Genomic DNA, 23441 nt, shown 5'->3' with positions numbered 1-23441 from the left:
CTGGTCTATGCACGATAAATTACTTCAAACATGCAGTTTTTAACTTTTTCGATATATTTAACGGCAGTGCCACTTAGGTGCCAGGGTCGTGTGGAACCTTTGACAGCAGTTCTTCGAGATTTCGCCGCGAAAAAGGTCTTCTTGTTGCAGCTGAATCTCTGCCTAACATTTGCTAAGCAAAATACGAAAGCTTGTTTGCGGCATCTCTCTTCTTTCCATGGTAGATGTCAACTATTACCCTAATATCGAGAAAATAAGCGCTTGTAGCATTTCTAGCACCTCCCTTCATGCGTGCGAAATAATAGTAGCTTAGAGATCAAAATTCACGTTGATGAAATTGTTTGCTAACCAAAGGTACCGACAACCGGGATTGACCTTTTTTGTTCTAAAGGCCCTTTTGCCCTTGTAAAAAAATATTAAGTTGGCCGAAGCCGAACGGAGTTGAAGCATGGCACTTCGACCGTGGCTGGCGAAAACTTAGTTGCGCAGGTGGAAACATTGCATATCTTGTTAAGAAAGTCCCCTGTCTGCAACGCTCCGGACTCATCTACGCTGTTGCTTTGTTCCAGGACTCTACGTTACAGGCGAACAACTGCCGCCTGTTGTCGGACCGAAGGCCACGCAGGTCAGTTCCACATTCCACTCTGTTATCGAAATCCATGCACTGTCTTATAAACCTGAAGACCAGAGATTAATAGTTTCTTTTTCTGCAAGAACTGCATAGTCGCCATTTAAGCGCCACAGTGGGTAAACAGTAACCAATTTTTCTTTCGCGCAGTACGAAAGTTTGAGTATTGGCGAACTTTTCATTTTGCCCTAATTGAAATGCAAACGTGCCTTGTCCACGTTTCATTAGAGGGAGGGTGGAAGCCGTGCTATTGACCCTCAGTGCACGAAATGTTTGTGATGTCTAAGGATTAGATCATAGATTCAAGTTCAGACATTTCCTACTGACTGCAGATTGTAGTTCTATTAATCTGGTCGATCGAAATCGGCACGTTATGTGAGGAGCGGGTGCTTCCGGGCCTGTGAGTTCGCTTTTGAATCTACCAAGGCGAGCACCACCCACTTCTTCCAGAAAACGCCCATAACCGGCAAGCAGGGCTACTAAGTCACTACATGCTGGTGTGATGAACCAGTTTCTTAAAATGGCACTGGGTCCACACTGCGCATGAGAAGATTGATGCACAGACTCCAAAATGATTTTGAAGTGATTTAATTAAATCATCTGGCTCGATGCCGCTTACAAGACAGAAGCTGGGCTCGTCGTCGCCGGGGCTGAGTCAGCGTGGTGTGGCACGGGCTCGATGAATGGCTGGTTGTCTGCAGCGGCCGGGCTGGGAGTTCCTCGTGGCTGTGCTGCCCTCGTTCTCGGCTGGTCGTTGGATGAGCTGCCAGGCGTGGAGGCGCGTTGGCGAAGGTCGAACGTTAGCGACGGCTAGACCCCGGGCTCAGGTCAATGCGCAGCCCCAGGCTTCTGCCTCGCTCCGTCTCCGACCCTCACGTCCACTCGCCCCGATCGCTCTCCCCCTTCCTCCCGTCGGCTTCCGCTTTTAAAGCCTTTGCTTCTTTCTTCAGCCGTGGCCGCGCCTTTGTCCACTCTCCCGTGGCTCTCGAGGGGTGCATAATGACGGGGACACTCAAGCGTCGTTCGACAGGGCCGTCGACGGTTACCATATATGGCCATGTTTCTCCGCCACAACCAAATATGGTCATGTCTCTCCGCTGCGACCCGACGCCAGGACAGCGCGGCCAACCGTCTCCAGGAAAAGTCACTGAAGGGCTCGCCGTGGCACCGGTGCATGTGCACGAATCGTCACATCCGCTCCTTCTTAAAAGGAATGTTCATTGAACATTAGGAATTCGTCATACACACACACGCGCACACAAACACGCCGCGCTGTTCGGGCCAGTATCCCGCACAAGTCGCTCCTTCCCCACGAGCACCGAGCCAGAGCGGAGTTTCAGAACAATTCTACACCGTAGATACCACTCGAGTGCACAATATAAGACCATAATTAACAGTATGTACAACATCTCAAACAAGAGAACGAACAAAAAATGAAACTAAACGAAGCGCACTTGTAATGTACAAAACAAGGAAATGTAGTCTTAGCGAGGTACCTCCCTGTCCACTACTCGGTTACGGAGGTAGTACCTAGCGGCTGGAATACGTCTGCCAGATTGGAATGCCTCCTCCTCGAGAAGTGCGCCTCCGAGCTGCGACTGCATGAAGTGTTCCAGTTCATCACATGGACTGAAATTTTTGTGCCGGCCGCTCTGACCGCTTTTCTGCAATGCAGGGTTATTTGCAATGGCGGGCTCCGTGCGAAGGTTATCCTCCCCCTCCTGTTTCCTTGAGGCAGCCGTTTCAGAAAGAGGCGAGCATGTTGGTGCTTGCTTTAACCGCTTAGCATGGACCACAGCGGTTGAGGCCCCTGCGATCCCCCGAATCCGAAAATTAACCGGCGATAGCTGCTCTACTATGCGGTAAGGTCCTTTCCATTTGGGCGTTAACTTACGAGCAAGCCCTGCCTTGACCTGCACACACTCAAGGTATACGCGGTCTCCCACCCTGAAAGGAACCGCCCTAGCCCTAGTGTCGAACCGCCTTTTTCTTTTGTCGGCTGCTTCCCGTAATGCTTCGGCTGTTACGTCATGGGCCACTTGCAATCGAGACGTCAGTTCGGCTCGATAATCATCTAGTGACCGGTATGGCACCCGTCTCTGTCCATCAACCACCGCATTCGGTGTGTCTGGGTCGCGACCGTACAAGAGGTAGAAAGGGGAGTCACCGGAGCTCTTGTGCACCGCCGTGTTGTAAGAAAAAACAGCAAACGGTATCCAGAGGTCCCAATCCTGTTGGTCTCGCGAAACATAATGGAATAACAGTTTGCTTGCTGTTTGATTAAGCCTCTCCACAGCACCGTTACAAGCCGCGTGGTAAGGGGTGGTCTGTCTTTTGTCAATTCCCAGAAGGTTATACACATCTTTCATCAACCTCGACACAAAGTTTGACCCTTGATCCGTTAACAACTGCCGCGGAACGCCGTGCCGCAGAACCACTGTTTCTACAAAGGCACGTGCCACAGTCTCTGCTTTTTGGTCGGGCAGTGCTGTTATCTCAGCATACTTCGTTAGGTGGTCAACGCACACCAGTACATATTTGTTTCCTGTTGTCGTAGTCAGAAGTGGGCCTAGGATATCCATGCCAACCCTCTCAAAAGGCGTCGAGACTTCCTCGAATTCCTGAAGGGGGGCCGGCCTGCGGTTTTTCGGAGTTTTTCTTTCCAGGCAAGAACGGCAGTTAGCGCAGTACTCTTTAACATCTGAACGCATGCCCTGCCAATAGTAGTAGCGCTCCAACCTCCTTTGCGTCTTCATTACTCCAAAATGGCCCGCGTATGGGGCATCGTGAAAAACCCTCAAGAAGTGCGGCACCATTGACTTTGGTACCACCACTCTTTCCCACACCTGGCTAGCCTTCCTTCCTGACCGCGTAGGCCGGGTGCGCTTTCGTAGGGTTCCTTCGTTGTCAACAAAGTAACAATTGTCGGGATCCCGGGCGATCCCCCCAGAAATTGCATGAAATGTTTTCTCTAGCCCTTTGTCCTTTCGCCGCTCGGTGCGGAGATCGTTTGTATCTATGGCCGGACAAAACTCATTCACGGTGCGTACCAGGTTAGCTCGACTTAATGCGTCCGCGTCAGTGTGCACCTTGCCTGGCTTGTGTTCTATCTCGAAATCGTGTTCCTGAAGTTGCAGATTCCAGCGCGCGAGGCGCGAGCTCGGATCCTTCACGTTTAGAAGCCACTTAAGGGGTTGGCAGTCGGTCACTAGCCTGAATCTGTGGCCATAGAGGTAGCACCGAAAGTGCCGCACAGCCCAAACCACTGCAAGACACTCCCGCTCAGTGGCACTGTACCGCTGCTCGACTGGACTGAATTGCCGGCTCGCGAACGCGATAGGGTGCTCCTTGCCGTCAAAATTCTGACACAGCACTGCACCCGCTGCAAACTTCGAGGCGTCAGTCGCTACAATGAAAGGCTGGCTGAAGTTTGGATATCCTAGCAAGGGAGCGGTTATTAATTTTTCCTTTAGTTCTTCGAACGCCACCTCTGCCTCCTCCGACCATACGAACTCTATGTTTTTTGCTGTTAGTGCAGTCAGTGGCTTTGCGATTCGGGCTAAATCTCGCACATGCCTTCGGTAGTATCCGACTAAGCCAAAAAACTCGCGAACGCCTCGAACTCCAGTTGGTCTAGGGAAGTCGCGGACGCTACTTAACTTTCCCGCTTCAGGTTCTACGCCGTCTGCGGAAACGATATGTCTAAGGTATTTGACCTGCCGCTGTAGATGTTGGCACTTTGAAGGTTTCAATTTTAAGCCTGCAGCTCGCAGTCTGACCAGCACTTCCTCAATGGCCTCCAAGTGTTCGGTAAAGGTGCTGCTGTAAATTATTATATCGTCCATGTAGACGAAGCACATCTTTGCCAGCAAACCGGCCAAGATTCCGTCCGCAGTTCTCTGACAGACTGCAGGGCTGTTAACAAGTCCCATCGGCATGCGTCTCCACTGAAAGTGGCCAGACGGGGTGTTAAATGCGGTTTTGTCGACATCTTTTAGATCAATTTCGATCTGCCAGAACCCCGATGCGAGGTCGACAACTGTAAAATACTTGGCTGACCCAAGCTGCGCGAGGGTTTCCTGCACCTGTGGCAGCGGGTAGGGATCTATCCTTGTAATGTAATTCAATCGCCGGTAGTCTATTACCAGTCGAAATGAACCATCGGGTTTCTCAACTAGAAGTGCCGGTGCCCCCCACGGCGACTTGGAATGCTCAACAATGCCTTTGTCGATTAGCTCATGGACCTGCCTATCCATTTCCTCTCTTTGTGAGCAGGGAATTCTATAGGCCCGTTGGTACACTGGTGGCGAGTCGCCAGTCGTAATGCGGTATTTAATCACTCCACACTTTCCCAGGTCTAGCTTCGATGCAGCGAACACATCCGAGTAGCGCTGTAGGAGACCCTCAACTCTTCCTCGCTCTTTGCAGTCGATGTGAGAGAGGTCGAACTGCAGGTTCCCTTCTTTCCCTTTCCTTTCATTGACGAGGCCCGTAGTGCAAATCGGGGTACCCTGCTCATCTACCTCAGCCGTGGAGAATGTAGCTATGTTTTTGTTTTTCGGCAGGTGAAGCTCTTGTTACGAGTAGTTACATAAGCGGACGGGAACCCTTTTCTTTGAGTCAACCGTGACCAAACAGCCCGCCACACTCAGTCCTATTGCGAGCCCCTCTATAGGTTATACGACTCCTATGTGTCCCTCATCAATCTGAGCTGACATTGCTCCCACACAGATTATCTCTGACCGAGGCGGCACCACTGTTTCTCTCGTTGTCCTAACACTAACGCCCGCGTGTGTTAGCGAGCCCTGTTTCGCGCTCTGTTCCCCACAGTCCACTCGTGCAACGTACTCGGCCTCTCGATTTGCTAATGGGACCAAAGCCCCGCGACAGGAAAGGCAGTTCTGGCTTCCCACTTCTGACACCATGTGGACACGACGAAGCATGGTGCATGAATGTCGTTTTATTGAAGAAGGCGAGCGGTTATATAGGCAAGCGGTTAGATAACAGAAATGGGGGCTGCTTCTGTCCGGCTAGGCGCGTGTGCATGACTTGCACTACGTCACAAATATGAGATCGATGCCATGCTGCCGTAACAGGTCCTGACCTACGAGGCCCGATATACCAACCGGCAACGACACAGCATCGGAACAAATGTAGCTGGGATGGTCAAAACTTTCGTTCCCGATTGTGAAGCGCAAAAGGTACAGTCCTCCCGTGCCGAGGTGAGCTCCTGTGATGCCCACGAATCTTACTTCCGGAGATTCTCGGGCCTCATGCACCTGCCTGTCTCCCTTCCTTGTCAGCATATCAAAAAACTTTTGCTTAAGGAGCGTTATCCGGGAGCCAGTGTCAACCAACAGATTGCAAGTGACCCCGTTTACCACGAATTTGGCAATCGGGCAGGATTCTCCAAAAACGCTTACAATAGCACAGCTATTACTGCTCTCCCTCCCAACCGGCTCGGCTGCGGAGGACTCTACGTGTTTTTTTGGCACAATATATCTTTGTTCCATCCCCGTGTTGGTCGGCGCGCGCTGCTGCCCATTTGGTGTACCAGATTCGCGGTTTAGCTCGGGACAGTATCTGACAGCGTGTCCGTACCTTCTGCAAGCATAACAGCGAACCTGCCTCCTTTCACGGTTCCGGAAATTGCCCCTGTTATTTAACTGTAGGCCTTCCGCGAGGAGCGCCTCCAGCCGGTCTAGCCTATCGGTCAACTCAGTAACATTCGCGTCGGCGCTTGCACTTTTTGGCTCTGTTACAAGCCGCACCTTCTCCTCACTGGAGACAAGCAACTCATTACGCTCCTCGTCTACAGCTGCCTCTACCGCTCCTTCAAAAGTAGACGGCGCCTTAGACAGAACAAACCTGCGCACCGGATCCCTCAAGCCAGTGATGAACTGGGACGTCATCTGCTCCAGAAGCAGCTCTCTGGCGTGCTTTTGCTTCGAACTATCAGGCCCCGGTTCTCGCGCTAGGGTTTCGTTCCCAAGGAAGCGAAGGCGGGAGGCAAACGCGCGTGCGTATTCCCCCGGCTTCTGCCGAGCGTCGAGGAACCGCCTGAGCTTTACGCTAGAAGGTTCCCTGTAAAAATATTTAAACGCTAGCTTTTTAAATTCAGCCAACGTGCCCGCCTTCCTGACTCCCTCATCTCTCCAGGCAAAACCATGTGCTGCCCCTAGTTCTATTAATCTGGTCGATCGAAATCGGCACGTTATGTGAGGAGCGGGTGCTTCCGGGCCTGTGAGTTCGCTTTTGAATCTACCAAGGCGAGCACTACCCACTTCTTCCAGAAAACGCCCATAACCGACAAGCAGGGCTACTAAGTCACTACATGCTGGTGTGATGAACCAGTTTCTTAAAATGGCCCTGGGTCCACACTGCGCATGAGGAGATTGATGCACAGACTCCAAAATGATTTTGAAGTGATTTAATTAAATCATCTGGCTCGATGCCGCTTACAAGAAAAAAGCTGGGCTCGTCGTCGCCGGGGCTGAGTCAGCGTGGTGTGGCACGGGCTCGATGAATGGCTGGTTGTCTGCAGCGGCCGGGCTGGGAGTTCCTCGTGGCTGTGCTGCCCTCGTTCTCGGCTGGTGGTTGGATGAGCTGCCAGGCGTGGAGGCGCGTTGACGAAGGTCGAACGTTAGCGACGGCTAGACCCCGGGCTCAGGTCAATGCGCAGCCCCAGTCTTCTGCCTCGCTCCGTCTCCGACCCTCACGTCCACTCGCCCCGATCGCTCTCCCCCTTTCTCCCGTCGGCTTCCGCTTTTAAAGCCTTTGCTTCTTTCTTCAGCCGTGGCCGCGCCTTTGTCCACTCTCCCGTGGCTCTCGAGGGGTGCATAATGACGGGGACACTCAAGCGTCGTTCGACAGGGCCGTCGACGGTTACCATATATGGTCATGTTTCTCCGCCACAACCAAATATGGTCATGTCTCTCCGCTGCGACCCGACGCCAGGACGGCGCGGCCAACCGTCTCCAGGAAAAGTCACTGACCGGCTCGCCGTGGCACCGGTGCATGTGCACGAATCGTCACACTGGTGCAGATATTTGGCGCAAAGTGAATCCTAGCCAACAAGTCTACACCTTGGTGAGCTCCTGTGATGCCCACGAATCTTACTTCCGGAGATTCTCGGGCCTCATGCACCTGCCTGTCTCCCTTCCTTGTCAGCATATCAAAAAACTTTTGCTTAAGGAGCGTTATCCGGGAGCCAGTGTCAACCAACAGATTGCAAGTGACCCCGTTTACCACGAATTTGGCAATCGGGCAGGATTCTCCAAAAACGCTTACAATAGCACAGCTATTACTGCTCTCCCTCCCAACCGGCTCGGCTGCGGAGGACTCTACGTGTTTTTTTGGCACAATATATCTTTGTTCCATCCCCGTGTTGGTCGGCGCGCGCTGCTGCCCATTTGGTGTACCAGATTCGCGGTTTAGCTCGGGACAGTATCTGACAGCGTGTCCGTACCTTCTGCAAGCATAACAGCGAACCTGCCTCCTTTCACGGTTCCGGAAATTGCCCCTGTTATTTAACTGTAGGCCTTCCGCGAGGAGCGCCTCCAGCCGGTCTAGCCTATCGGTCAACTCAGTAACATTCGCGTCGGCACTTGCACTTTTTGGCTCTGTTACAAGCCGCACCTTCTCCTCACTGGAGACAAGCAACTCATTACGCTCCTCGTCTACAGCTGCCTCTACCGCTCCTTCAAAAGTAGACGGCGCCTTAGACAGAACAAACCTGCGCACCGGATCCCTCAAGCCAGTGATGAACTGGGACGTCATCTGCTCCAGAAGCAGCTCTCTGGCGTGTTTTTGCTTCGAACTATCAGGCCCCGGTTCTCGCGCTAGGGTTTCGTTCCCAAGGAAGCGAAGGCGGGAGGCAAACGCGCGTGCGTATTCCCCCGGCTTCTGCCGAGCGTCGAGGAACCGCCTGAGCTTTACGCTAGAAGGTTCCCTGTAAAAATATTTAAACGCTAGCTTTTTAAATTCAGCCAACGTGCCCGCCTTCCTGACTCCCTCATCTCTCCAGGCAAAACCATGTGCTGCCCCTAGTTCTATTAATCTGGTCGATCGAAATCGGCACGTTATGTGAGGAGCGGGTGCTTCCGGGCCTGTGAGTTCGCTTTTGAATCTACCAAGGCGAGCACTACCCACTTCTTCCAGAAAACGCCCATAACCGACAAGCAGGGCTACTAAGTCACTACATGCTGGTGTGATGAACCAGTTTCTTAAAATGGCCCTGGGTCCACACTGCGCATGAGGAGATTGATGCACAGACTCCAAAATGATTTTGAAGTGATTTAATTAAATCATCTGGCTCGATGCCGCTTACAAGAAAAAAGCTGGGCTCGTCGTCGCCGGGGCTGAGTCAGCGTGGTGTGGCACGGGCTCGATGAATGGCTGGTTGTCTGCAGCGGCCGGGCTGGGAGTTCCTCGTGGCTGTGCTGCCCTCGTTCTCGGCTGGTGGTTGGATGAGCTGCCAGGCGTGGAGGCGCGTTGACGAAGGTCGAACGTTAGCGACGGCTAGACCCCGGGCTCAGGTCAATGCGCAGCCCCAGTCTTCTGCCTCGCTCCGTCTCCGACCCTCACGTCCACTCGCCCCGATCGCTCTCCCCCTTTCTCCCGTCGGCTTCCGCTTTTAAAGCCTTTGCTTCTTTCTTCAGCCGTGGCCGCGCCTTTGTCCACTCTCCCGTGGCTCTCGAGGGGTGCATAATGACGGGGACACTCAAGCGTCGTTCGACAGGGCCGTCGACGGTTACCATATATGGTCATGTTTCTCCGCCACAACCAAATATGGTCATGTCTCTCCGCTGCGACCCGACGCCAGGACGGCGCGGCCAACCGTCTCCAGGAAAAGTCACTGACCGGCTCGCCGTGGCACCGGTGCATGTGCACGAATCGTCACACTGGTGCAGATATTTGGCGCAAAGTGAATCCTAGCCAACAAGTCTACACCGAAGCATTTTAGAACGAAGATTTCTTGAAATCATTCTTGTCATATAGTGCAAGATTTAGCTATTACACTCAATATAGCTGCAGATCTCGCTTTTAACGTTTTTGCTATCGTCCAAAATGTTGCCTATCGGTTTTTATGGCATTCTTAAATGCTGAGATGCGAGCGATGCAGAAACTTTAAAAGAAAGATTTTGCTTCGCTTCCAAAGTATACAACATAACCTGCTATTATTTGCCATTATTTGAATATTTGAAACTTTTATGCAAAAATGCCGGTAATGTAAAGCCTGAGAGTACTTTTTGATCATTGACAAGCGTTGTACGCCGTTCTCATGCTACCCTCCTTTTTTGGATGGGTTTTCGTACGCGCCGTCTAAGGTGATTTCGACTCGTTGCGATGCTAATTTCAAGCTAATTGTCCAAAGACCCGCTGTATGCCAGAATAAGAAGTCATCGGGATAGATGTCTTTTATATAAAAACAGCGTTCCTAGTAACGCCTGTGTAACTTCCGATTGACGAGAATAAGGCTTATACCGAATTCGAACGCTACATAGCAAGCGGGACAAGTTATTCCTCTCTAGCCGCCGCGGTGGCTGAGTGATTACGGCGCTCGGCTGCCGGCCCGAAAGACGTGGTTCGATCCCGGCCGCGGCGGTCGAATTTCGGCGGAGGCAAAATTCTAGAGCCCCGTGTACTGTGCGATGTCAGTGCATGTGAAAGAACTCCAGGTGGTCGAAATTTTACTGGGCCCTTCACTACGTCGTCTCTGATAGCCTGAGTCGCTTTGGGACGTTAAACTCCCATAAACCATAAACCAACAAAGTTATTCCGCTCTGCAATTATTTTAAATCTTGGCCATGGGCGCCTGCGAGAAATCGCCTGCTGGATTATTTGAGCAAATACTGGCTTCCACGGAAAACCCCGAGCAACGTTCAGAAAGTACCACCTAGAAAAACAAATATGCAAAACGTCCTTGTTGCTCTGGGCCTGGAATACAATGTATACCACCCTGTGCGCGTTGAGCTTTCAGCAATCCGTATCGATGTACCTTGGAAGAAAACATAATGCAATAATTTTCGGATATTTTTCTGTAGGTGAACTTATTTCAGGCATCGCAAAGCGCCCCGACCACGACCAGTAACGTATCGGGAATTTCCGCTACTGGAGTTTCTACAGTCCAACGTGTGGCTCCCGGTACAGGCAGCACCAATGAGAAACAAGAGGCGCCATGCCCACGCCAATCGCACAAGGAGGAAGGTGAGGGCAGTCACCATAGTGACTTCGGATTGTACGGATAAGCGTGTAGACATTACAATACAGTCTATGAGACGCTCGATAGCTGCGTCAGCAAATGGCCGAGCCATTTGCGACGCAGTTCTTTCGCAAGTCAGTTGCCAAAGATATTCAGTTTTTTCCATCTTCCGCTACTATTGCGTGATCCCATCATTGCGTCTCATCATCATCATCAGCCGGACCAAGAACAATGCAGGGTAGAGGCCTCGGTCACGTCTCTCCAATTAATCCTATCTTGTGCCAGCTGCGACCACAGTATCCCGGCAAACTTCTTACTCAAATCCGCAAACCTCTCTTTCTGTCACCCCCGCTGCACTTGCCTTCTCTTGGAATCCACTCCGTTACCCTTAAGCACCAGCGGCTATCCTGCCTTCGTATCACAAGCCCTGCCTAAGCCCAGTTCTTCCTCTTGATTTCGACTAGGATGTCATTAACCCGCCTTTGTTCCCTCACCCTTTCTGCCCGCTTCCAGCCTCTTACCGTTACACATATAATTTTTTTTTTCCATGGCTTGCTGCATTGTCCTTAACTAAAGCTGAACCCTATTTGTTCAGGAAATAATCTCGTGTGCGACATTTATCAATGCTCCACCTTTTCTATTCATTTTGTTAGCAGAAATGGCGAACGAAGAATACTATCGCTTGAAGCCTGCATACCTGCGGGGCAGCCCAGCGGTTGATAAACATAGCCGCCGTAGCAGCGAGCCCACTGATGTAATGTCAGGTGAAGGCTTCGTATAGAAATGAGGGATTAAACCAATGCCATTGAGAACCACAAAACCGCGTTACGCATTGAACCACCGCTGGGTGGGGGGTTGCGTCCTCCAAGAACTCTCCTCCTCGTCGCACCTAGCAACTCGCTGTCAGAAGCGAAAAGGGCGGCTGTCGAAACAATGACCTCTTGGTACTCCATACCGCAGCCCTTGGGTGGTTGCATCGCCTGCGCGTAAGGAGGCCTGCAGCCCATCGTTTCTTAGAAATTTTCCCGCGCGCAACTCGCGTTGTTTTTTATATGTGCATTTAGTGCTCGTCCGCAGAGTTATTGAGCCGGCTATTGTCAAAGGAGGAAATTTGGTCAACTGGTTATTGAAACATGTAACCATAGACTCGCTGATTACTTTGCGTTAAAATGCTAGAGGTAATAGCAAAACTCGTGTTTTCAAACTCCATATTGTTGACTAAGTCTACATAGTAATCTAACACATATTGTTAACGATCATATAGATCATCACCGTCAGCCTAATCATTGTCAGTATCATTACGGAAGGTCACCATAATCTCTCACTGCTCGCCAAAATCACTGGTCCCGCAGCTCGTATCATCCGCCACACGTGCTGCAACGCAGCGCCGCCTTCTCCTATATTCTCCTATCTATATTCTCCTCTTTTGTACAATTTTTGACCTTCTTTCTCTGTGTTCTACGCGGCGTGATGGTGAGATCAGCATTTAGAGGCACGCATTTTGTATTGATGGGTCGAAAAAGCAAGATAAAACAGGCTCTCTTGATTGGCTGGCTGCAAAACAAAAATTGTCCATAATATATAACGTGACATCCTTAATTCCGGTTTCCTTCATATAATTGAGCTGATTAATGAGTAAAAGTGCTTGTAACAACAGCGGTCACGAAATTCCATGCTTTCAGGCAAGGTGGATGTAATACAGGACTAACCATAATCTCGGTTATAATGCGCAACAAGGCCTAATATTTATTCATAAACCTACATTTTCCAGCACATCGATTACTAGGAGATGCCAGCAAAGGAAGCATCAAAAGAAAGGCACTCCACATCACCAACGATGCGTATAGTGCACTCTCGCAAGGCATGAAGAATCTGCGGTTGAGCACCGATGAGCATGGTGCCTTATCGGAACACTTGGGTAAGCCTGACCATGTAGTAATTGTTAGCAGCTATTTAGTATTATCGGTAATGGTTACTGAAAGCTCGAGTTGTGTACGTGCAGTTAATTCTTTGGGCACCTTCACTAGAATTGCTCGGTTTGGAGGCGAAGACTGGGTCTCCGGCACAAGCAGCATTTTGATAAATCGCATTCCAGCAGCATATAACCACTCGCACAGAGAAACAAAAGCTGGTAGCCATGAGTTTACGCCCACTGCTTTTGAAACGCAATTCCATTCATTTCCTCAGTACGGCAGTTTTAGAAAAGAATGCCTAGCCACCATTTTTTTCATGACGGATTGTGTGTGGTTCGTAGCGGCTAGTGGGCTTGTGCAGTAATCAGCCAATCTTCACGCGTACCAGTGGTAAGCCGACGGATCGCAACAGCCTAGAGGTCCCCTTTAGGCACTGCACTTCGCCTCGCGAGATGCCTGTAGCATTTCGCGCATGGCTAAATGACTCAGAATCGGGAAATAAACAGTTATGTGCGGGATACGTGTGTACAAGGAAAAGGATTCTAACCACAGTGCCCCTTTCGCAGCCCTTGGCATTTCTGGGCGAAGAGTTCTCGGCACTTTCCCAATATATAGCTTGGGTTATCAGTTGTGTGAAGTTGCCTTGGTATGAATGGGGGTGAGAGAAAAGGGGGACTTAAAAGCCGGTGGAGCACTATTATTTCCAGTTTATCAGCGCAGGGCTCTGTGGCTTGACTGTATTTTGAAAGAGGATGCATGAATGTCAATGTCGGTTGCGGTTGTTGCTCTACTGCGCTTTTCAATGCCGTGTTCTATTCTGCACTGAATGTCAAAAAATAGAGGGTGTGGAATAATTCTCTGTTTTTATTTAATGCTAATATTACAGTTTACTTCGCACGTGCAGTTTCTGACAGCGATATCCGTGTTTAGCGCGTAGACGCCGCGTTGTTCGTATTTCTTTCCATCGCGATAGTACGCGCACGGGAAAGTTAATGTAGTGCCAGCACGTCTGAAAACCTGTGATTGTTCATGCTCCATGATCACAGCCCCGGGCACATGACCTTGTCATTTTGTATGTCACACGAGAGTTGGCCAGGTATGCCTGAAATACCCGTAGTCATGCGCATTTGTTCTCATTATTTACAATATTGTGGTAAACGTTACAGGCACGTTGTCTTGAATGTTCGTCGTAACCTAATTTCAGCACGGCCTAGAGGGTTGATTATTCTCACCTTCGTCGACCTCCGAGCACGCCTGCTTGTTTCCACCGTCAACGAGTTGTATTTACCAGCACGAGTTCGGCCATAAACCGCGTAACAGTAGTTAAGAAACGACAGTGTATTGAAGAACAAAGACGTGACGGTTTATGGCGGTTTGTTTTGGTTTTCTCTGAGACGTAGTACCGTGCTGACCTCCGCTGTAAAAATTGGAGCTGGTGCAGACTGCCGGCATGGGCGAAGGATGTCCTTTGACATACGCGCCCAAAAATTCAATACGCTGCTATTAAACCGAATCGTATCAGATCACATCAGTCTTGAGTTCAACCGAGAAAGGGCCACTGACTCCCGAAGAAAAAGTTCCGAGAATCTTGACTGGCTTAATTCTGGCCGTTTATATGATTTGGAGCTTCATAAAAGAAGGGAACTGCTAAACTGGAAAATGTACAGCGGCGTGCTGTAAGGTTGATAAAAAACAAGTACAAACGAACTGGATCCCCAAATTTATCAATGGCAAAAACCCACAATTAAATCTATTAGCGTTTTCCTTGAAGCAGGCCTCCTATCACCTAATAAATAGCAAAATTCATAGTTCCCCCGTAAGCTTCATTCAGTTTTTATTAACGCACTGCGCTTGCCATCAGCTCAACTAAAGCGTAACCTCAAACTTTCCACAATAAAATCATTCGTTTTGCTTTCTTCTATGAACGCTTAGGGAATAGAATATTTTCATTTTAAAAGTTGGGTAATGTAAAGATCATTCAGAGTGTTATCAAGAAAATATTTATATTTTATTTTTTGTTCCTATTTTAACGCCGCCTTCTCCTTTACATTGTGTATGCAGGTCTTTTTACCGTTATTCAAAGGCTTGCGGTGATGGCCGATGTAAACAATTTCTTTCTGTTCTGTACCTTCCCTTCCTAAACGCGGTTAAAATGTCTGCAGCATTATGCAAAAAAAAATTCACAGCGACCCCTAATCACATAGTGTTGATACTGCGATAGCGTTAGGTGATACCTCTGCCAGGAGTGGCGAAATTTCCAGTGTGGTGACGTTACTTCTGTCCAGCCAATGCCAACATCCGGCCCGGTGACACCCTTTCACCTAGCCAGTCAGCGAACATTATGACCGACGACGCATTTTTTTCGATTAGGCTTCTAATGTTATCGTATAAAAGTTGCCCCAGGAAGGCGAGCTTTGGCAGCTAACAAATCATGCCCTAACATCAGCGATATAGGAATGACAGATCAGGCTCCGTAAACTTGCAACGACCTCGACCCAACAACAGATGGTGGTGAGCTTGACGCGTGCATAACAGAAAGGGCCGAATTTTGTCATTAGAATGCACGGGTGTGTTTAGTGCAAACAGCCTCGTGTAAGCATCTCACATTTAGAACTGGCGTCTGCGGTTTTCACTACACCTTTTTCATGTCCTCATGCATTTCTTCCAAGGTGTTGCCAGTGAAGAAGATGAACCTATGGTCGTCGAGCCCAATGAGGTGAGCACAACATTCCGTCTTAACACTCTCTTTTACCTTGAAGTGCATTGCATGGTGAACCTGATGGTCTCGACTGGTGTTTAAAGCTTAATGAATTTTCTTTTATATTAGTTTTATGGGGTTTAACGCCTCAAGGAGGCTGAGGAAATGAGGGACGCCGTAATGAAGCGCTCCAGAAATTTGCACTTCTGGGATTCTTTACATGCGCTGACATCGCACAGTACACGGGCGTCTACAATTTCCCCTCCAAATAAATTCCACCTCCGCGGCCGGGATCGAACTCACGTCTTTCGGGTCATCCGCCGATACGCTATATCTAGTGAGCCACCACGGCGCTCGCTTAAAAATTGTGTGGGTCACACCCAATCCATCAGGTCTGAATACGTCGTGTTTTAAATTCCGGGTTTATGTTCAACAATCATGCTTCAATATGTTGCACAAAAATTTCGGCGGATAGGCGTTTTGAGCTTCAACATCTTCTTTAAGGCGGTAAGCTCGCCATGACAGATCCCGGGATCTTTCGTGAGCATTCTGCTGCCGTAACGAAAGCGTCGCAGCGGCATATCCAACGCCAAGTGTTTGCTGCTGCGCCTGCAGATTCTGCGCACGAATATTCAATGTATTTAGCCTCTTTTCGATCGTAAGTGTGACTGGTGAGGCAGCGACCGTCTTTAAATAAACCGGAGTTCCGGCCTGCGTATTTGTGCGACACTTAAACTCGTGCAAGAATTAAATGTGCCGGTCGACATTGCGGACGACACAAGAGACTACGCTCACTACCGGATGTTCACAGGTAACTAAGTGATATAAAAAATGGTTTGGTTAGCTACAGAGGTCGCTTCTGAGCGGTCATGGCAATGATGTTGGCGGTCGGCATGAAACGAGCGTGCTATATTATTAACTGGCGCTATTATAAAAAAATTCCTCCTTATTTGTAAGATTACCCTGTAGTGCTTAACTGTATTTAGCATCGCTTAGTGCGGCCTAGGTGCATCGAATATTTCTCTTCAGTAGAGACTCCGAATATCCGAAATATTCAGATAGCTGATCGCATTCCCGTGTATTCGAGTCGCTTTGCGAATCAAGTTGTACATCTTCAAAATACGTCTAGACCATTCGACAGCGCTCTTAAGTTTTCATGTATTTTGGAACATTTGGCACCAAGTTAGAACAGAGACGCCATAGTTATGTTTTTCCGAAGGCAGTTTTTTTTTAAATTTATATATACCCAGCAAATCTAGACAAAAGCACATTTGAGCATAAAACCGTTTATGATCGCTTTTGTTCTTTCATATAATGTAGGACTTCACCATAACAATCAGTATATCCGCATGTCACCTGACCGCAGGAGACTCAGACCGAACGCCCGCCGGCACCCGAATATATCCTTCTGGAACAATGGGAGGCTTATGGAAGTGGCGGCCCGTATTTGCCCGAAGAGCCGGCCTCATGGGAAGAGCAGCGGGATAAAAAAGGTAAGTTTACGATTCGCAATTGATACAAGACTGCAACACAGGCCTGCATGGATGAGTGCATATACCTATTGATACAGCAGTAATGAAGAGAAAGAATATGCAAAGGTCTCTAAAGCTGAATTCCTCGCTAATATATAATACGTTATAAGGAAGCAGTGCTCGTTCTTTCCGCTCACACTTCAGCTGTGGAAAAGGATGAAGGATGCCGTCTATGACGTAGTCACGTCGGAAGGAATTCCCTCCCGATGTAGCAGCGACTGCGCATCACGTGACCAACGTTCCTAACCGCTTCCCCGATGACACACACTTTAGTAGTGTGGGCGGGGTCGGGATGCCCGCTTCTCTCTGGAAAGCGGCGGAAGGTTTCTTTCAGTATTGAGAACGATTCTCGTGCGTGGTAGAACGTTGTGATATCGGCCGCAGACGTTTACGGGATGCATGTGTTTTAAAAAAATAATCACTTTTTGTAGCAACAATTGCCACTCATTCCGCTCGTATCAGCGCATGGAGCTTCTACTATCGACCACAAAAGGTCAGGTTACGGGTTGCGGCTATGCGGCAAAAAATTATTTGGATCTAACGACGTACGCTGATCGCGTGAAATGTCTGAAGGTGCCTGGAAACGATCACGCGTCATTAGCTAATTCTGGGAAGCAGCGTCGTGTGGCGGCGCAACAGTAGTTTTGTAGCGAGAGCTACACTACGCTACCCAGTCGAGCATTTCGCCATGATCCGGGGAAGGCAACAGTGCGCATGCGTGAAACTGGAGAGGAGCAGAAATGGCGCGGCGCATGACGTCAGAGTCGCCGCCGCCGCTTCGCCAGCAGCCCCGCGCGCCCATCTAGGCCCGCGGCGGCCGCGCGTGAAGTGAATGCGAATGCGCGGCAACCGTAGAAGGGCAGCTGGTGCGAGACGCATGACGTCAGAGCTCTGCCGCCACCACGGCCGCGCGTATGGTCATGTGGAGGCGGCTGTGTGCATAAAAGCTGAGGTGATACGACTCGGTGTGGTGATTTCAATAGGGCACAAGGTCCTCTTAGCCGATATTATAAAGGAAAAGATTGATTTTAATTAAGAAAGCGATCCTCGCATTCTGACTACAAAATGAAGAACTACCGTTGGCCTTGTGTATCTGAGAGAAACCAACCAGTCTAAATACTGTGTAGGCAGCATTGAGACAACTGCGTGTTACTTTACCGACCATAGCCAATGTTTATATCTGTCAAAAGAATGAATAAATAGTGTGTTTAACCGATTACTTCTTTATTCCTTAACATTACAGTCACAACAACAAGCTAGACAACGTGTGTAACAAGGGGGGAACTGCAGCTCTGGCTACGTATATCCTGCCACAGCTGAGATAAGCCACTGCAATTTTTTCTGAGAACATGCTTGCCGAAAGCTCTTGTGGCCGCTTTTCCCAAAACACTCCAGTCATGTCTGTGTGTCAGGCGCCTTAACAATGTATTATTTTCCTCAGACATGCATTATGTAAATTTTTAATGTATAGTGAATTTCGGAATTTTCAAGCTGCATGTTTATTTAACGCCGCTTCAGTGATGCAATAGTGTGATTTTAACAGCCATTCTTTCGAAAGTTCTGGCCTTTTTATTGCCACGACAAGTCATTTATCAACAAAGCTGCTACCCTTTCCATCTTTGCGCCTCCAAAAATATGCATGAATTTTTTTTCCAGCTTACGACGGACGAGAAATTGTTGCGCGTGCTAACGCAGCATTGGACGACGTAATGAGGGAGGTAAGTGAACCATACACGGACATTTACGACCGTTTTCTTGGTGCTTTGACAGGTTCTCTCTATTTCTAAAAGGCGCAATCGCGGCCCAGAACGAACTTACCAGGAAATAGAGCACTGGCACCGCATGGCGGATGACGGAATTGGTTAATTGAAGGTGTATATGCAGCCAAATATCAATGCAATTACATTAGAGTTTAGGTAAGGAGCGGAATCCGCCATAGATGTCATTATATTTGTTGTTTAACCAAGAGTGGTCATGTGACCTTGTGGCATTATCGCAACAGACCCACCACATTTTGAGCACAGCTATCTGCAGCTAGCAGTCCGAATATGGCGGTCGGTGCACCGACATTTTCAAAGAAACTGACGCAAACACGCACAGATGTTGCAGCAGAAAGAGTGTTCATCATCATCATCATCAGCCTTACTACACCCACTGCAGGGCAAAGGCCTCTCCCATGTCTCTCCAATTAACCCTATCCTTTGCCAGCTGCATCCACCGTTTGCCTGCAAACTTCTTAGTCTCATCCGCCCACCTAACCTTCTGCCGCCCCCTGCTACGCTTACTTTCTCTTGAAACCCACTCCGTTACCCTTAAGGACCAGCGGTTATCTTGCTTTCGCATTACATGCCCTGCCCAAGCCCATTTCTTTCTCTTGATTTCGACTAGGATGTCATTAACCCGTGTTTGTTCCCTCACCCACTCTGCCCGCTTCCGATCTCTTAACGTTACACCTATCATTTTTCTTTCCATGGCTCGCTGCGTTGTCCTTAACCTAAGCTGAACTCTTTACGTTAGCCTCCACGTTTCTGCCCCGTAGGTGAGTACCGTTAAGATTATGCTGTTGTACACTTTCCTCTTGAGGGAAATTGGTAAACTGCCACTCATGATCTGCGAGAATTTGCCATATGCGCTCCAGCCCATTCTTATCCTTCTAGTTATCTCCCTCTTATGATCTGGATCAGCTGTCACTACCTGCCCTAAGTAGACGTATTCCGGCACAATTTCTAGGCTCTCGCTGCCAATTGTGAACTGTTGTTCCCTTGCTAGGCTGTTGAACATTACCTTGGTTTTCTGCATGTTAATTTTTAGACCCATCGATCTGCTCTGCCTGTCTAACTCGTTGATCATGATTTGCAGTTCACCTCCTGAGTGACTCAGCAAGGCAATGTCATCAGCAAATCGCAGATTATTTAGGTATTCTCCATTTATTCTTATTCCCAACCGTTCCCAATTCAGGCTTCCAAATCTTATTCCCAACTGTTCCCAATTCAGGCTTCCAAATACCTCCTGCAAACATGCGGTGAACAGCATTGGCGAGATCGTGTCTCCTTGCCTGACGCCCTTCCTTATTGGAATTTTATTGCTGACTTTATGGAGGACTATAGTAGCTGTGCAGTTGCTATATATATCTTCCAGTATTTTGACATAAGGCTCTTCTACCCCCTGATTACGCAATGCCTGTATGACTGCTGAGGTTTCCACTGAGTCGAATGCTTTCTCGTAATCAATGAAAGCTATATATAGAGGTTGGTTATATTCTGCGCATTTCTCTATCACCTGATTGATAGTGTGAATATGATCTATTGTGGAATATCCTTTACGAAAGCCTGCCTGATCATTTGGTTGATTAAAGTCTAACGTTGCCCTGACTCTATTAGCGATTACCTTAGTAAATACTTTGTAGGCAACAAATAGTAAGCTGATCGGCCTGTAATTTTTGAAGTCCTTGGCGTCTCCCTTCTTATGAATTAAGATAATGTTTGCATTCTTCCAAGCTTCTGGTACAGTTGAGGTCATAAGGCATTGCATATACAGGGTGGCTAGTTTTTCTAGCACGATGTCCCCTCCATCCTTCAACAGATCTGCTGTTACCTGATCCTCCCCAGCTGCTTTTTCCCTTTTCATTGCTTCTAAGGCTTTCTTTACTTCATCTTTCGTTACTGGCGGGATGAAGCATTGCTGTGCACTGCTGTCTTTTTTCATTAGCGCTCTGATTACATTGGCTACTGTACATGTCTTTGTAGAACTCTTCGGCTACGTTAACTATCTTATCCATATTGCTAATGACATTGCCCTGCTTGTCTCTTAATGCATACATCTGGTTTTTACCTATGCCTAGTTTCCTCTTCACTGTTTTTAGGCTACCTCCGTTCTTTATAGCATGCTGGATTCTCTCCATATTAAACTTCCTTATGTCGGCTACCTTGCGCTTATTTATTAACTTTGATAGCTCCGTTAGTTCTATTCTATCGGTAGTGTTAGATGCCTTCATGTTTTGGCGCTTCTTAATCAGATCTTTTGTCACCTGAGATAGCTTCCCGGTATCTTTTCGAACGGTCCTACCGCCTACTTCTACTGCGCACTCCGTAATTATTGATGTCAGGTTATCGTGCATTGAATGAACATCTAGATCATCTTCCTCAGTTAAAGCCGAATATCTGTTTTGCAGCGCTATCCTAAACTCCTGTGCTTTCCCTCTTGCGGCTAACTCGTTAATGGTCTTCTTCTTCGCTAGCTTCTTCCGTTCCCTCTTCAAGTCTAAGCTAATTCTAGACCTTACCATTCTATGGTCGCTGCAACGCACCCTTCCGAGGACGGCCACATCCTGAATGATGCCAGGTTTAACGCATAGTATGAAGTCGATTTCATTTTTAATCTCACCATTGGGGCTCTTCCAGGTCCACTTCCTGTTTTCTCGTTTGCGGAAGAAGGTATTCATGATCCGTAAATTATTTCTATCCGCGAAATCGACTAATAACTCTCCCCTGCTATTTCTAGAGCCTATTCCATAGTCACCTACCTCGTTGTCGTCAGCCTGCTTCTTGCCCACCTTCGCATTGAAGTCGCCCATCAGTACAGTGTACTGCGATTTTGCTTTATTCATTGCTGATTCTACGTCCTCATAGAAGCTTTCAACGGTCTGGTCATCATGGCTGGATGTGGGTGCGTAGGCCTGCACCACTTTCAGCTTGTACCTCCTATTCAGCCTAATTACTATAGCTGCTACCCTCTCGTTAATGCTGTAGAGCTCCTCTACGTTGCCAGCTGTATCTTTATTAATGAGTAAACCCACACCTAGTTCTCGTCTATCCTCTAATCCGTGATAGCACAGTATGTGTCCGTCCTTTAGTACTGTATACGCCTCACCTGTCCTCCTTACTTCGCTAAGCCCTATCACATCCCATTTATATCCCGCTAGTTCCTCAAACAGCACTGCTAGGCTAGCCTCACTAGCTAAAGTTCTAGCGTTAAACGTTGCCATGATCTTCTATGATCAAACCAATTAACCCTCGGCCCTCAGTCCCCAGCGGCTGCAGAGCAACTGACCACGGCGGCGGTCAGACATGTGACGCAGCGGAGGGTGCTAAGAATCTCTGGCTCCGGACAGGCCGCCATTGGAAGAAAGAGTGTTAAATGTGCACTTTAATCTTATCGCATTCCCATTTCAAGGTGGCTTCAGAGTCCCCATAGTTTCCTTGTTTCCTTTATTCTAACTGGCAAAACTGTCGCGCGCAATTACTGAATCTAGGTCTCCTCGCAGAGTTCGATATTGCTATATTGCGGATTCGTGTCAAGGACAGCGAAATGTTTCCTGTCAAAACCTTTATCGCGTTTAGAATCGATAAATGGCTGGAAGATGGCTGACATCACAAAACAATGAAGAGAGAGGCAGAAATGCATGCGCCTTGTTCCTTCATGCATTTGCGCTGTGAAATAAAATATGAATTACCCACTAACCTGTTTTATAAATCTTCTCTGTCACCCGTAGAACCTGTGCGTATCACGCTACAAGTACGAAGCGGTTTCTGAAGCAGGTCAAACCATTTATTATCTTGGAACTTCATTCACCCTAAATGCAGAGGCTGAAAATTTAATTGCCAAAATACTGCGCGAAGATGACAGAACGAAAAGAGGAACAAAGACGGACACACCTCTCTCTTCTTGTCCCATCATCTTTGCGCAGTTTTTTTTTGCAATCACTATGAACAGAGCATCCCATCATGATATCTAATAGCAAATTTTAACTACGCTGCCCCATAAACCTTCCGCTACCAGCGATAGCCTTCCCTGATCTCTAGGAAGCCAACATTACTTCTTGCCCCTCTGTGCATGCGCGGCTAACGCAGGCAATCGAGGCCTTTGGGGAGACTCTCAGAGAAAGCCCGCCTTCAACTTCCCCCGATGCGCTTCCGGACCACTGGGAGGCTCCTGGCAGCGGCGATCCGAATCTTCCCGAAGAGCCATCCTCTCGGGAAGAGCAGCACGACGAGAACCGTGAGTGAGCGATTCGCAGTTGACATATGACTTGAACAGAGGAGGAGTGGATATAGTTATTGATACCGCAGTATTTAGAAGCAGGAGTATGCAAAGGCCGCAAGCTGCTTAGTTCGCTTATCTATGATACGTAATGAGGAACCACTACTCGTTTTATTCTCGCACGCCTTTGCTGATGAAGGCGTAAAGGATGTGCTTTGTGACGTACTCACGTCGGAGGGTATTCCTTCCCGATGTAGCGGCGACCGCACATCACGTGACCGACGTTCCTCAACACACATTAATCGTGTGCGCGGGGTCGTTGGCGGATGCTCATTTTTTTCTGCAAAGCGACGGTAGCCATATTTCAGTATGGAGAATGTTTTTAGTACGTGGCTAGAACATTTTGATATCGGCGGCAGACGTTTAAGGGATGCATGCATCTGTTCGAAAAAAACACTACTTTTTGCGTGGCTTGTAGCTTCTTCGG

The 23441-nt window shown here is 48.6% G+C and overlaps 1 protein-coding gene across 1 annotated transcript; it reads left to right on the top strand.

Annotated features, from left to right (window-relative positions):
* Positions 1-563: 563 nt before the first annotated feature.
* Positions 564-22980, top strand: LOC144108607 (uncharacterized). Its single transcript, XM_077641801.1, has 7 exons — positions 564-625; positions 10675-10837; positions 12604-12750; positions 15415-15461; positions 16810-16936; positions 18632-18693; positions 22825-22980. The coding sequence occupies exons 3-7, from the start codon at positions 12696-12698 to the stop codon at positions 22978-22980; spliced, it is 447 nt and encodes a 148-aa protein (XP_077497927.1). The 5' UTR covers positions 564-625; positions 10675-10837; positions 12604-12695.
* Positions 22981-23441: the final 461 nt, after the last annotated feature.

This window comes from Amblyomma americanum, chromosome 10 (assembly GCF_052857255.1).
Source record: "Amblyomma americanum isolate KBUSLIRL-KWMA chromosome 10, ASM5285725v1, whole genome shotgun sequence".
In the NCBI taxonomy this organism is placed as follows: Eukaryota; Metazoa; Arthropoda; class Arachnida; order Ixodida; family Ixodidae; genus Amblyomma; species Amblyomma americanum.
The sequence above is the reverse complement of the archived record's forward strand: the minus strand, read 5'-3'. Positions and strand labels throughout refer to the sequence as shown.

Bases quoted from the DNA above. Each gene is read 5' to 3' on its own strand.
- LOC144108607 (XM_077641801.1), top strand. From the start codon at position 12,696: ATGAAGAATCTGCGGTTGAGCACCGATGAGCATGGTGCCTTATCGGAA. The intron at 12,751-15,414 runs GTAAGCCTGACC...ATTTCTTCCAAG, and splicing joins TGCCTTATCGGAACACTTGG to GTGTTGCCAGTGAAGAAGAT. The intron at 18,694-22,824 runs GTAAGTGAACCA...CGGCTAACGCAG, and splicing joins TGGACGACGTAATGAGGGAG to GCAATCGAGGCCTTTGGGGA.